Source organism: Sus scrofa, chromosome 12 (genome assembly GCF_000003025.6).
Source record: "Sus scrofa isolate TJ Tabasco breed Duroc chromosome 12, Sscrofa11.1, whole genome shotgun sequence".
In the NCBI taxonomy this organism is placed as follows: Eukaryota; Metazoa; Chordata; class Mammalia; order Artiodactyla; family Suidae; genus Sus; species Sus scrofa.
This window is the reverse complement of record NC_010454.4, coordinates 25,992,405-26,006,744: the sequence shown is the minus strand read 5'-3', so window position 1 is coordinate 26,006,744 and position 14,340 is coordinate 25,992,405. Positions and strand designations below refer to the sequence as shown.

Genomic DNA, 14,340 nt, shown 5'->3' with positions numbered 1-14,340 from the left:
GAGGTTGTGGGTTCAATCCCTGGCCTTGCTCAGTGGGTTAAGGATCCGGTGTTGCCACGAGCTGTGGTGTAGGTCCCAAACATGGCTTGGATCCCGAGTTGCTGTGGCTCTGGTGTAGGCTGGCGGCTACAGCTCCGATTAGACCCCTAGCCTGGGGAACCTCCCATATGCCGCAGGAGCGGCCCAAGAAATGGCAAAAAGACAAAAAAAACAAAAAACAAAAAACAAAAACACACACACAAAACTGGTGTGAATTTATACGGCCCTGGGCTCACATGAGGGTCATAGGAGGCAGTGTGAAGGTACCCAGCACAGAGCACATAGGAAGCAAGCAGCAGAGGCTAGGGTGCTCTCACTCTAGATCCAGAGTAGCTGCTTCCATTTTGAGGGTTTCAGGAACTAGACCCAGGAATAACTCTGCTCTTCTGATGAAGGAACCTAAGCAGCTGAGCTTCTTTTTGTGTAGGTAAAAAGGAGTTAGATGGCGTTCCCATCGTGGCTCAGTGGTTAACAAATCTGACTAGGAACCATGAGGTTGCGGGTTCGATCCCTGGCGTCGCTCAGTGGGGTTAAGGATCTGGCATTGCCGTGAGCTGTGGTGTAGACAGCTGTCTCGGCTTTGACCTGGCGTTGCTGTGGCTTGTGGTGTAGGCCCGCGGCTATAGCTCTGATTAGATCCCTAGCCTGGGAACCTCCACATGCCGCAGATGCAGCCCTGGAAAAGACAGAAAGACAAAAAGACAAAAAAAAAAAAGGAGTTAGAGGGGGACAATCTTACTCAAAGTAGCCAAGGAAGTGAAAACTCTGTCCCATACCTTTAAGGATTGAAACCACAGATTTTGATTTTTTTATCGGAGGCTTTGATTTTTATCGGAGGCTTGAGATCTGGACTGCACACAAAACCTTAAGCGCCTTGACCTCTCAGCATCCATTCTCATGGTCCATCTTACCTACTTCAATTTTTTTTTTTTTCAGGTGACAGAGAGCAGAACTTCCCATTGATACAAATACCTAGAACAGGGAAATGTGGGCATACGTCTTTCCAAGATGAGAGTAAGAAGGGTTACTCTACAAGCTTAAGTTTCTCTCCATCCCATCTCCTACCCCATAGGTGACACACAGGACCCTAAACTTACAAAGGATGGAGGACCCTTGGTGTGTCTGCAGGAGAGGTTCTTACCCCCACTGGCCACAGTGGGCAACACCGCCCTCCTTTCCACTACCCAGTGAAGTGCCTGGCCTCCCTTTCCTGCTACGGGAAAATGCAGCTACTTTCAGAAAGCATCTCAACCTGAGAAAGACAGTGATTAGAGGCGGCCCAGCTCACTACTGGCAAATAAGCCTGGAGATCGGAAGGCAGGGTTATCTGTTCCCACCTCCGGCAACTACGGATCATACCCCACCTCTTCGAACTCCCTGCTGGTTCTCCCGCTCTGGAAATCAGGGGAAATTGAACTTCATGGACGAACGGATAATACGGACCTGTCACTGTTACTCACACCTGTCAGCTGGAACCAGCGTGGGGCAGAATTTACCCCACCCACCAGACAAGTTCAGAGAGGGCACTCCCTCTATCCACGGCCTGCATCGGAGGGAAAAAAAGCTTTCCACAGCCGCCCACCACGTCCCTCGGCAGTCGGGTTACCGTCAGGAAAACAAATCCCGAGCGCATTCACTATTAGCAGCAGGTCAGCGGCACTGCTGCGTACGTCAATGAGAGCTCCCGGGTGAAACGGACTTGAGCAGAGAACATGCTTTATTGAGGAGGAGATACAGAAGAGCACATTCTACCACATGTGGGGAAGGGTTAGCGTCTGTAAAAGGCCTTTACCCCTAAGAAAACCCCCAGTGAAGTTGCTTTTGGATAAATTTTAACAGTGACACTGAAACTGGCAGGGAGCTGCCACCGAACATGCTTAAAATGAGCTCCCCCCAACCCACAGTGAATATAAGTAGTGTACAAAGATGACAAGAGAAAGGCACAAATGACCAGAGTCGGGATTGTGGTGAGGGCTCTGCATGAAGACCGTGGTGTTGCAGGAGACCAAGCCGGGGAGGGTGACATGTCAGACATCAAAAGCTGCCCCAAGATAGCAGGTTATAATGGGCTAGAGAGAAATTAGAGGGAGCGTCTCTTCCTTCGCTTAAACACCACCAAAAATAGGAGGCCAGAGAATGGGGGGGAGGGTGCCAAGTCCCAAAAAGGAAATGGAGGAGGAGTTCTTGGAAGGGCATGAGCACTTTCGTCCTAGAGGGAGGGTGAGGCACTGGTGCAAAGAGAAGCAAACCTTGGCAGGGGTGGCCACTCTGCCTTGCCGAGTCATGGTCTGAGATAAGGAAGTCACTTTCAATCACTTCTCCGAGGATGTTCAGACAAGAGCAATGCAATGCATGTGCAGGGAGAGGTGTGCTAGAGCAGCCGGGGACAGGAGAAAAGGTTTTTGCAGTCTAATTAACCAGTTTAACAGGCAGCATGAAAGGGAGAACTGGCCATTACTTTGGCACCTGCAAACGTAAAAAGGGGCAGGGAGTAAAGAGAAGAAAACATTTACTGCCGGGCACGTTCTGGTGAGGCCAAAAGTAGTGTTCCATCCCCTTCCACCAAGACACTGCCCGCTGCCCACAGGTGAACGCAAATCAAAATGCAGAATCACCACCTCTCAGTCCTTTTCTCCGTCTCATCTGGACAGTGTGCTGTCACCAAGACTCACCCCTGGGAGGGGCTGCCAGGGTATTTGGCTCTGGTCAGCCTGATACTGATCAAAAACAGGTCTTTCAATAAAAACGGAGGGGCAAAAAAACCTAAAGTGAGATGAAATCCAAAGGGAAGGGACCCCCTCCCAGCACACACACATACACACGTGGAAGTGTTACCTCTTCCCCGCCCCTCCAAAGACACATGGAAGGAGTAACTGGAAAGGTGCTGGCGGTGGCAACCGTAGTTGGCGGTCTGGTGACCGGGTGGCAAGAAGCACTATTACCAAGTTTAGAAGACACGACACAACCTCGGGGGGCCAGAGGACGTGAGGAGAGAACCAGTGACTGGACAGGTACAGTACCAAAACAGAACACCTTGGGTCAGTGCTACGAGGGATCTGCACTCAAGTCTCACAGAGATCCCATCCGGGCAACCTCACTGAGGCCGAAACAACAGTTCCTCAGAACCAGCGTCTGCAGTGTACACGAAGGTCAGAGCCAGGACAGTCCTGAGGGGGATGGCCTTCCCGAAGGATACTGTACTTGCCAATCACAAGAGCAACAGAAATGACAGACAGATCCCTAGGGTACGGATTCCTACTGCTGGGGTTCGCTGGCTCGGAGGAACGGGTCACTTTAAGTGCCCTTGGGCGGGGTCCATTTTAAACAGCTTGGATCCATGGTTTTATTGGAGTTGGATCTTTTGGCCTCTTTGGCTATCCACTCATCGATCAGGTCCTGGGGGAGAACAAGGAGAACAATTATTATGTCCATGTGACTAAAATATCTGCATACGTGGACTCCAAGACGATAGAGAGCAAAGAAGAAATCGCCAAAGGTTGAATAACATACTAAGGTGTGAAGCAGATATAAAAAGTTACCTTTTGATTTACAAAATGCTTTCCTACCTAATCCATTTCTTCCTACTATGGCCTCAGTTAAGACCTGAAAATCATTATTCGTCTTCCCTTATTAAATGCTATGTGTCAACTTAAAAAAAATTTCAAATAGGCATGAGCTGAGATGGCATGGTGAAAGAATTAAAACAGACTTCCATGAGCCCTGGAGTTTATAAAGATTTTCTCCACAGAGGAGCAGTTTCTGTTCTCAGAAAACCATCGAAGGACAGAAGTCCTACAGTATAACATAAAGCCGCTTAACTGGAGCAGCTTCCATTTATGTCATCTGAATCTGAGACAGGAGCTCACCAAAAGCTTCGGATAAGGATAGGGTCAGAGAGAGGACTAACGAAGAGACCAAATAAAAGGTGCATGAAGTCAGACTCCTTTAGGAAGGGAAGGGTACCTTTAGGGTGTGAAGGCCCCACGTTGCTCTGCCAAGCCTCAAGGGACACTCAATAATGACCATGAAGAGGCTGACAGAAACGTTACCTGTCTCTTCAAAACTAGGTGTTTTCCTTTCCAATATTTGAGCATCTGAAGGGCTTGCAGAGTGCTGACAATGTCCACAGGATTCACAGCTGTCTCCTGGCTAATTTCTGAAACAGAAGTGCTACTGAGAACTTGTCCAAAATGAAGATCCCCACTCCCTACCAAGACCCCATTCCCTGGGAGGAAATCTAGATGGACCCCCAAATATTTGGAATCTTGGCTACTCAACCCTACCCGCTCAGAAAGTTTATGAAGCATTCATTGGACCAGTTCAAATAAATACAGAAGAGGGATATTACAGCAGAAACCACCTTGGCAGCTATAGAAATCAAGGTCAAAGACAGACCAAACTCAATTCTTTCACTCTTGCTCAAGGACTTGGGATTGTCAGAAGCTCCTGTGTTAAGAAACTTGAAATTTCTTAACGTCTGTTGAGAATTAAATTGTTAGCAACCCGAGATTTGAGAAACCAAATCATATGACCAGTCCCAAGGGCCAAATGCTCTGGAATCCTTAGGCACCTTTAGGGAGGAGCCCATATTCGGCCGGCCTTCCACTCGCACATCTAGATGGAACACAGAATGGGACATGACCTTTGCAGGTTACAAAGCATGAACAGGGCCAAGGAGAAAAGCCAGAATATTCAGTGGAGCTAACATCTTGGGTAACAATCATTCTCGAAGAATCAAAAACCAGCCTTTGAGGAGTTCCCATTGTGGCCCAATGGTTAACGAATCTGACTAGGAACCATGAGGTTGAGGATTTGATCCCTGGCCTCACTCGGTGGGTTAAGGATCCGGTGTTGCTGTGAGCTGTGGTGTAGGTCGCAGACGTGGCTCGGATCCCACGTTGCTGTGGCTCTGGTGTAGGCCGGTGGCTACAGTGTTGATTCAACTCCTAGCCCGGGAACTTCCATATGCCGCGGGAGCGGCCCTAGAAAAGGCAAAAAGACAAAAAAATTAAAAAATTAAAAAAAAACCAACCTTTGATAGAAATCTCTTTGCCTTGGAAATTATGCAGGTAACGAAGAAGCACTTCTTTCCAGTAACTGCGATAGCTTATGAGCCCCAGATCTGAAAGCGGACGTTCTGGGGAACCAACTTTTTCTTCCACTTTGGAAAGCAAATAACCTGCCACGGAACAATACAGACACTGTATCTCATCCTGTTAACAACGTACCAACATGGCAAAAGATTTAAGGTGTAGAGTCTGCTTTGCAATATCAATTAGGGTTCAGTCATTTAATGCGATCCTACGTGGCTGCTGTAGAGCGGGCTGCCTTCATATCAACAAAAGGGGAACAGAACACATGCACACTTACTTAATAGACATTAAAAACAACTCTGGAAGGCTTCACTAGAAACTTACCAACAGTTATTTGAAAGTAAGTGTTCAGAACAGGTGGGAAGAGATGGGAAGCCGATTCACTACACAGCTTTTAATCTTTCAAACTTTTGAACTTGAAGAATGGATTATCTCAGCACTGCCTATGAAATACTGGCAGGGGGTAGGGGACAGACACAACCTGAATCTCACAAAGTCTCTAGTTTTAACGTCCAAACATGTAATTATCAACATCTGGGGGATGCAGTCAGCAAAACTCATACTCTAGGAAACCAGCAGATAATTAATCTGCTTTCTTAAATAAATAGTAGAGAAAAAAAAAGATGGAATAGGAACTTTTATATTAAAGGTGATTCATAAGATACATCTATCAATCCCAATATCAGTTCTATCTGGATTTGAGTTAAAAACAAACAGATCTGAAAGCGGACAAACAAAAGAAAAAACCCTGCAAGCCTTTTTGGCCACACTCGTGGCAGGCAAAAGTTCCCAAATGAGAGACTGAATGTGTGCCGTATCAGTGAGCAGAGCCACGGCAGAAACAATACTGGATGTTTAACCCCTAGGACATCAGGGAACTCTTTTTAAAAAAAAAAAAAAAGAACAGGAATTCCTGCTGTATTTCAGCAGGTTAAGAACCCAACTAGCGTAGTTCCCATTATGGCTCAATGGTAATGAACCCAACTAGTATCCATGAGGATGTGGGTTCCATCCCTGGCCTTACTCAGTGGGTTAAAGGATCTGGCATTGCGATGAGTTGGGGTGCAGGTCAAAGAGGCAGCTCGGATCCAGAGTTGCTGTGGGTGTGGCAGAGGCCTGCAGCTGCAACTCTGATTTGACCCCTAGCCTCGGAACTTCCATATGCCACAGGGGCAGCCGTAAAAAGAAAAAAAAAATCAGCAACAAGGAGAGTTCTTGCTGCGGCCCAGCAGGATCAATGATGCATCTGGAGCGATGGGACACAGGTTTGATCCCAGGCCTAGCACAGTGGGTTAAGGATCCAGCGTTGCTGCAGCTGCCGCCTAGATTGCAACTGCCATCCCAAGCATCATCTGATCCCTGGCCTAGGAACTCCACATGCTGCAGAGGGGCCAAAAAATAAAATAAAATCAGCCCACAAAAAGCACAAAAATATGAACGTGGCACCAAGAGACTGTGAAGAGGACACTTGCTTAAACAGAGAGCCAAAACATGACACTTTGACCTCATCTGAGAATTAACTTTTTTTTGCTGCTGGGTGTCATGTGTGTTGATTTGTGGGTTACAAATCAATTTCAGAGAGTTAAATTTCCAAATACAGAATCCATCATTAATGAGACTCAAAGCCTCTACCACGTGTATGGACTGCCTCTAGACAAGTCTTAACAAAACTGAAATCCCTAACATCAAATTTGAAGCCTTATGAAGGTGTGTGCTATTCCTACGTCTCAATTGGGATTTCTTTTCTATCCTCTATCTCCTCCCACCATTAGGGACCAACGCAGGGTCCCATATTCATTCAAGTGTTCCATGTCTATCAGGCCAAACTAAGAACAACATTCAGATTTCTCTACTTACTCATTCACTTAATACCAGTGTAATTCCACTACATGGCAGGAACTGTAAAGAGCACAGGACAAACAGGCAAACAACCATATTCACAAGGCCCCTGCTTGTGGAACTTAGGACCTGGCTGTTTCACTTACTGAAATCAATGAGCATCTTGCCATAGCCCTGTCTCATGTACTGAGGCATGGTAAGGATACAGGATACATTGTAGTTGAGGAATGAATTCTTTTCCTAAAATCAAGAGCGAACAGATGAGCAGGCGATGAGAATTTGGAATCCAAGGTGTCAGGAGTCCCACAGATACAAAATACGGCCGCTTGCAAAGTATATGCTAACCAGTATGGCCGCTGGCTAAGGGCTGGTACATCCCCACCCTTTACAATGACCCCAGGGTTTCCCTAGCCAAGTCCTCCGGTCTCATCTTACGGTGGCTGACTCTGGGTTCTTTATAGGCACAGAGCAAAGCAAGATGTTTATAGACTGCTGAGTCAGTCTAGAGCAGCCTTTTTAAAAGCGGTCTTTCCAAAGGGGACATGCCTACTGGAGAAGCGAGGGATCCAAAGAGTAAATCCTCATTCTGGAAGGGGGGGCGAAACATGATTAAATCACATATTGTACAATTCCAGTTACATGACATGCTCAGAAAAGGCAACCTTACAGAGACAGTAGGGCTGAGGGGGACTGAGTGGAAACAGGGAGTGACTGCTTATGGGCAGGGGGTTTCTTATACTGAAAACCACTGCAGGAGTTTCCGTCATGGCTCAGTGGTTAACGAATCCAACTAGGAACCATGAGGTTGTGGGTTCGATCCCTGCTCAGTGGGTTAAGGATCCGGCGTTGCCATGAGCTGTGCTGTGGGTTCGCGGCTCAGATCCCGCGTTGCTGTGGCTCTGGCGTAGGCTAGTGGCTACAGCTCCGATTGGACCCCTAGCCTGGGAACCTCTATATGCCGCAGGAGCGGCCAAAGAAATAGCAAAAAGACAAAAAAAGAAAAACAAAACACCAAAAAAACACTGCATTGTACACATTAAACGAGTGAATTGTATGGTATGTGAATTCTCTTTCAAGACAGTTGTCACTTAATAAAAATCATAAGCAAAGCCTGGCCTTCAGTCTTTAAAGGCACAGTGGTACTACCACTGAGGGAGGCCAGCTAGAAACCAGGCAAAAGGAACATATTCCTGGTTCTAAACTAGCAACATAGGGAAAAGTTGGCTTGACTACCAGATGTGGGCGTGAGGGTTAGTAGGCAGGGTTTTGGCCAGTAATTAATAGGCAGCTTCAACCCACAAGTCCAGAAGTGAATAAACCAGAAGCTTTTAATAAAGAACTGCACATTTGCATCAAATCATCTTTGTTAGGTGGCTTTCCCCCTCTCCCCCCCGCCACCCTCAGGGAACTGCCTCCCTGTCATCGATGTGCGTCCCCATATGCCAACATCAATCACCCTGCTCTGGTCATCAGCTTCTTAATCTCCAGATCCTGCTGACCTTGGAAAAATATCCAATCAGGTGACAACCAGTGTTGTCCGCCTCTGTCATAACATAGAACAGGAAGGGTTCCACATCATAATATAATGTCTTGTGGTCCAGAAAAAGCTTGGCCAGCAGGCACAGGTTTTGGCAGTAGATCTAGAAGCAGAGAAACAGCAATTATGTGTGGGCCAGTGATTCTTACACTTATCAGAGACAGGCCTAAAACTGAAGCACATACCATTAGTGTTAGCAAAGCAGAAACTGTATATTTTGGCCAAGAGTTCTATCTTCTTTACAATGTGACACAGAGACAAAACAAGCTCCTTCTGAAAACCTGCGAATGGACAACAGTTCCACCCCTCTTTCCGACGGCACCACCTTTTACCTTGTTTTTCTTGCCATCCACTTCAAACACAGAGATTGAACCTTTGCGATATATCTCGTCACCAGGCGGGTGTTTCCAAACACACTTAGCCTGCAAGAGAATGGGACTCACATCAGGGAAACAAACCTCCCCAGGAAGACTGATGCTCAAAAGGGAAAGGAGTCGCAGGCTGAATCTGGTTAGCTAAGATGGACAGGTGGACAAACTTGAGAACATAGAGCAAAACATTTTTTTTTTTTTTCCAGTGAAAACGAACACAAGCTTCTAAAGTTACTGCAGGAGCTGTGATATTTTTATAGCAGTTTGGAACAAGTTTTCTGGACTGTATGCTGGTAATGTTCCAAGCCAGGAGATTAAACGTCTACTACGTAAAAGCAAGATAAATAAAAAATATCCCTGGCTTATTACAAAACGTCCTGTGCCAACAGGAAATTCTTAAGCAGCTTATTTCTAGCAGCTTAGAGTTGCTAAGTAAAAGAACTCTCACCTTTACCAATAACTTGGCACCTAAACCACCATGGGCTTTTTTTTTTTTTTTTTTTTCAGATTAGAAAACAGACCCAGTGATAACAACCAGGCCCCTCTCCAAGTGTTCCCCTTGTTACACTTGAAGGTTATGAGTAAGTCCTCCTGTGGCTTAAAAACAAAACAACAAAAACCCAAAGAGGCAAGGCAGCCTGACTGAGCAGCAGGAAGCCAGGCTAGGAGTACGCGGTTGGGGATGAATGACAACTTGGCCACAAGGGGGCACAAGGTACCCCTTTCCTCTCGCTCAATTGCTAATAGGTTTAATGTAGCCGGAAGGGAAGCCGCGGTTGTAAATATGTGAATTCTTGAAAGGTTTCATGTAAAATACACATTAAAATATCATTTAAGGAGTTTCTGTTGTGGCTCAGTGGTAACAAACCTAACTAGTACCCATGGGACACAGGTTCGATCCCTGCCCTCGCTCAGTGGGTTAAGGATCCGGCATTGCCAGATTTGATCCCTAGCCCGGGAACTTCCACATGCTGTGGGTGAGACCCTAAAAAGACCCCCCCCAAAAAAAAAAAAAATCGTATATAGGAGTTCCAATTGTGTGTGGCTCAGCAGTTACAAACCCAACTAGTATCCATGAGGACGTAGGTTCAATCCCTGGCCTCACTCAGTGGGTTAGGGATCCAGTACTGCCTTGAGCTGTGGTGTTAAGTCACAGACGCAGCTCAGATCTGGCGTGGCTGTGGCGGAGGCTGGCAACTGCAGCTACAATTCGACCCCTAGCCCAGGAACCTCCATATGCTGCAGGTACAGCCTTAAAAGGACAGGAAAAAAAAAAAAAAAAAAAAGCCTATGTATGTGGAACATTTTCTATTAAATTTTATTGTGACTCTTGGTCAACTCAAGAATCATGCCCCAATTTGTCACGTCTAAGTCCAACCATGCACTAAGTGGGATTGCTTCAAGAAACCTCCACCTGGAGTTTCTTCCTGTCCCCGCCCCTTTACTCATGCTGGCTCTTCCCAACAGTAAGAAAAACTAACAACAGTTATTCATTTAGAAACAGAAGCCAAACTGTTGGTCACATGGCCAAAGAAAAATTTCTATGATTACGCCTAAAGCAACAGGAATTTGAAGAGGTGTGGGTTAAAGCAGGTTTTTATTTCCTGGAATTTGATTTCTTACAACTCACATAATAGAGATTCTCAAATATTTAGAATGTTTACTTGATGCTCAGATTTATCTAGACCCATTTTGCCCCCACACTATTTCTTGCTTTTTGGCTACTCCACTGATTAGTGCCACTAAATAAAGAAGAAGAAAAAGGGTAAGCAATTCACATCAATAAAAATGCCAGTCTTTCACACGTAAATCCTTATTTTAGTTTATCTCCAGGGGCTACAATCACAGAGCCCAGTCCTTGCTCATCACCCCTCCTCCCCACCAGTCTAGTGCCAGCCTAGTGTGCCAGAGTCTAGAGGCCTTAGCGTGCAGTGGCAGTTCTGGGCCACCACGTACTCCAGAGTTGGAAACACACAAACAAAGCAGTTATCACCAACCTGGGGTGAAGAGTGTTATGATAGAAATCACAGGAAGCCTGGGTTATAGACACTCAGCAGGGGGCAATTCTGAGAAGCAAAGATGGAGGGGGAAAGAAAAAGAGACGCCCTAAAAGGTCTTACAGCTACAATTACCTTGTGACTACGGACATAGAAAAAACGAAGGTCTCCCTGTCTGAAAGACTAACTGCCACCCCTGACCCTTTCCCATCCCTGCCTGCTCCATGGTAGAAATTCCCTGTAACACAAGACTTTTCAGGAGCTCCCACTGTGGGGCAGTGGGTTAAGGATCCGATGTTGCCTCGGTTCAGCTGTAGCTTGGATTTGATCCCCCGGTCCAAGAACTTTGGTATGTCACAGGTGCAGTCAAAAAAAAAAGACACGACTTCTCATTCCATAACTGGGGAAAGAAAAACAGCTTAAAGCTGCAAAATTATCTAGTTAAGTATTATCTGTCAACAATAAGATCAGATTCAAGTGCTTATTCCTATTTTAACAGGAAGAAGACTGTTCAGAAACCAGAAAAACACTAAGCAACTCAAGGGAAAGGCTGACCCAAGGACCCGTTCTATTAATTTCATAATTTGTCTTCCTTCATTCAACATATTCACGAGGCATTTATGGGGTAATTAGCCCATGCTGGTTGCTAGGGATACAAAGGGGAGTTACGGAGACCCGGCTTGTCTAATAAAGTTTATCTAATGAAGTCCATTTATTTTTCTCTAGTTTGAGACACAGAAGAACTGTGGGCAGAAGTAATTCACATCCCATAGAAAAAGCAGAGAAGGACAGGCAGCAAGAAAAAAGACAGGGAGATGAGTACAGGAGGATGTGGTTACAGGTCACTGAGCACCAGCCACGCCAAAGGCTGCTTACCCCACCCTGAAACGTGGCTTTCAATTTCCTGTGCCTTCATCTCATTTCTGTGGACCACTGAGAGATGCTTAGATAGGTGTCAACATCCAGAGATTCTACAGCTTAACGCCACCATGGTCATGGAACTCCCACCCCCCACCCCGACAACTTACCATGTGTCGACGCAGTATTGTTTGACTCTTCATGTATTTTAAACAGAATTCACACATGTAGAGACGTCCCAGTCGTGCATATTCTTCAGGATAGGGAGAATGGTACCACGTATCTAGCTCGTAGCGACCAAAAGCAATTGTTTTAATCATGTTGCTCCCCTCTGTGATTTGGCCTTGCAGCCTCAACTTCTCCTATTGTAGAGAAGAAATCAAGGAAAAGGAGGATTTAGCATTGATCATCTTTGTGGCTGTAAGCTGTGTGCATGCCACCACGCCAGACACTGGAAACAAATAAAAAAGATTTGGCTTCTACCTCATGAGAAACTTGCACTTTTCTGAAGACGACTACAGTGGACTGAATAACCAGGAATGCTTATAGACGATCTACTGTCTACCACTGCCCAGAGCACAGCTCTCAAAAGAGTAGCTAGTCTCTTGTTTCCTACCACGCTTTGGCTCTCATCTCTTGAACATCAGAACAAGTCCTTAGTAAAATTTTCTTTTTCTCAGCCCCAACCAAACTGAACTCTAAAAGGCAATCTACTGCAAATACAAACTCCCTTCTCCTTTACAAATCTTTCTAAAACCAGACAAAAGAGCCTCTAGAATCCTCTAGAAAGCTGCCTAGATCGGCATGACATACACCCACAGTGGCCATCCTCTCAACTCAGGTCCCTTAGAAAAAAAATTTTTTTTACTCTTTTTAGGGCCAAACCCATGGCACATGGAAGTTCCCAGGCTAGGGGTTGAATCAGAGCTGTAGGTGCCGGCCCACGCCACAGCCAAAGCAACGCCAGATCTGAGCTGTGTCTGCAGCCTATACCAACAGCTATGGCAACGCCGGATCCCTAATCCACTGAGTGAGGCCAGGGAATGAACCCCAGTCCTCATGGATATTAGTCGGGTTCATTACCACTGTTACAACGGGAACTACTAAAAAATATTTTTGAAACATGGATGATGCTTTAATTCTGAAATCTAAAGCGAGGAAAAGTAGAAGATGTTTGGGTACCTGTCCCCACTCAGTGGCTATGAGCTGGCTACAGAAATAATTTTGAAGAATAACCGGGTGGTGAGTTGTGAAAAGCTGGCCTAGGAAATGCTCTGCAGGAGAGAGAAAACCAGCAACAGCCTGACCAAGGGCAGCTATCAAACCCTGCCTCCCAAAACACTTTTAACAAGTCTATTCGAGTTTTTTTTTTTTCTTTTAGGGCCACACCCAAGACATACAGAAGTTCCCAGGCTATGGGTCGAATCAGAGAGCTACTGCCAGCCTACACCACAGCCATAGCAATGTGGGATCCAAGCCACATCTGCAACCTACACCACACCTCACGGCAACGCCAGATCCTTAATCCACTGAGCAAGGCCAGGGACTGAACCTGTATCCTCATGGATACTGGTGGGGTTTGTTAACCACTGAGCCACAACGGGAACTCCCAGATTTTTTTTTTTTTTAAAGGAAGATGAAATTCACTTTACAAACTAAGTTTCCCTGAACACATTTAATTGATTAAATCAGAGGTAAACTAAATCACGATTTCCTGAGATCAAAGTTGTTGAAAATTCTGCCTAGGGAGTCAAAATTAAGTAATTATAAATAAAAATCAGAAGAGAAACCATCTTAATGTATGAAATTTGGCTGTGTCAAAGAATAATTCTACAATATCTGAGTTCCCGTGTGGCACAGCAGGTTAAGTATCTGGTGTTGTCACTGCAACGCTTGGGTCACTGCTGTGGCTCGGGTTTGTTCCCTGGCCTAGGAACTTCTGCAAAAAGAAAAAGAAAGAAAAGATCTGACGCAGGAGTGGATAAAGAAGATGTGGTACATATACACAATGGAATATTACTCAGCCATTAAAAAAAAAATCCGGCGTTTGCAGCGACAGGGACCTAGAAATCATCCTGCTTAAGTGAAGTTAGGCAGTGAGGCACAACGTCATATGCTATCACCTACATGTGGAATCTGAAAAAAGGACACAATGAACTTCTTTACAGAACAGATACTGACTCACAGACTTTGAAAAACTTATGGTTTCCAAAGGAGAGAAGTTGGGGCGTGGGGGGATGCGCTGGGGGTATGGGATAGAAATGCTATAAAATTAGGTTGTGATGATCACTGTACAACTATAAATGTAATAAAATTCATTAAAAAAAGAAAATATCCAACGACAAGCTCTTTTATTATCCCTCTTCACCGTTCTTTTTATTCCTTTATAGCTGTAAGGAAGGGCTGAGGCAAACCTGCAAAGGGAGTTCCCAGTCCAGAGGTTCCCAGTCTAGAGTTGCAATTCTACCCAACCCAATTCTGCAATCAGAATTGCAAACTACCCAACTAAGACAAAGGGGCACCTATTGTTTTATCAACCACCTCCAACCTTCCAGGAGTAGAGGAGGGAAGGGAAAACTTTTGAGATGAGGCAAGGGAGGAGGGGT

The 14,340-nt window shown here is 45.6% G+C and overlaps 1 protein-coding gene across 4 annotated transcripts in view; it reads right to left on the bottom strand.

Moving 5' to 3' along the window:
- The window catches only part of KAT7 (lysine acetyltransferase 7), a 34,041-nt gene continuing 21,439 nt past the window's right edge, over window positions 1,739-14,340 (bottom strand). For 3 of the 4 annotated variants that reach the window (NM_001195359.1, XM_005668866.3, XM_005668865.3), the window contains 7 exon segments: window positions 1,739-3,435; window positions 4,089-4,195; window positions 5,072-5,218; window positions 7,118-7,211; window positions 8,471-8,611; window positions 8,841-8,930; window positions 11,905-12,096. In NM_001195359.1, coding sequence (NP_001182288.1) covers window positions 3,334-3,435; window positions 4,089-4,195; window positions 5,072-5,218; window positions 7,118-7,211; window positions 8,471-8,611; window positions 8,841-8,930; window positions 11,905-12,096 — 873 coding nt within the window. In that variant the 3' untranslated portion in view covers window positions 1,739-3,333. 4 annotated transcript variants of the gene reach the window in all.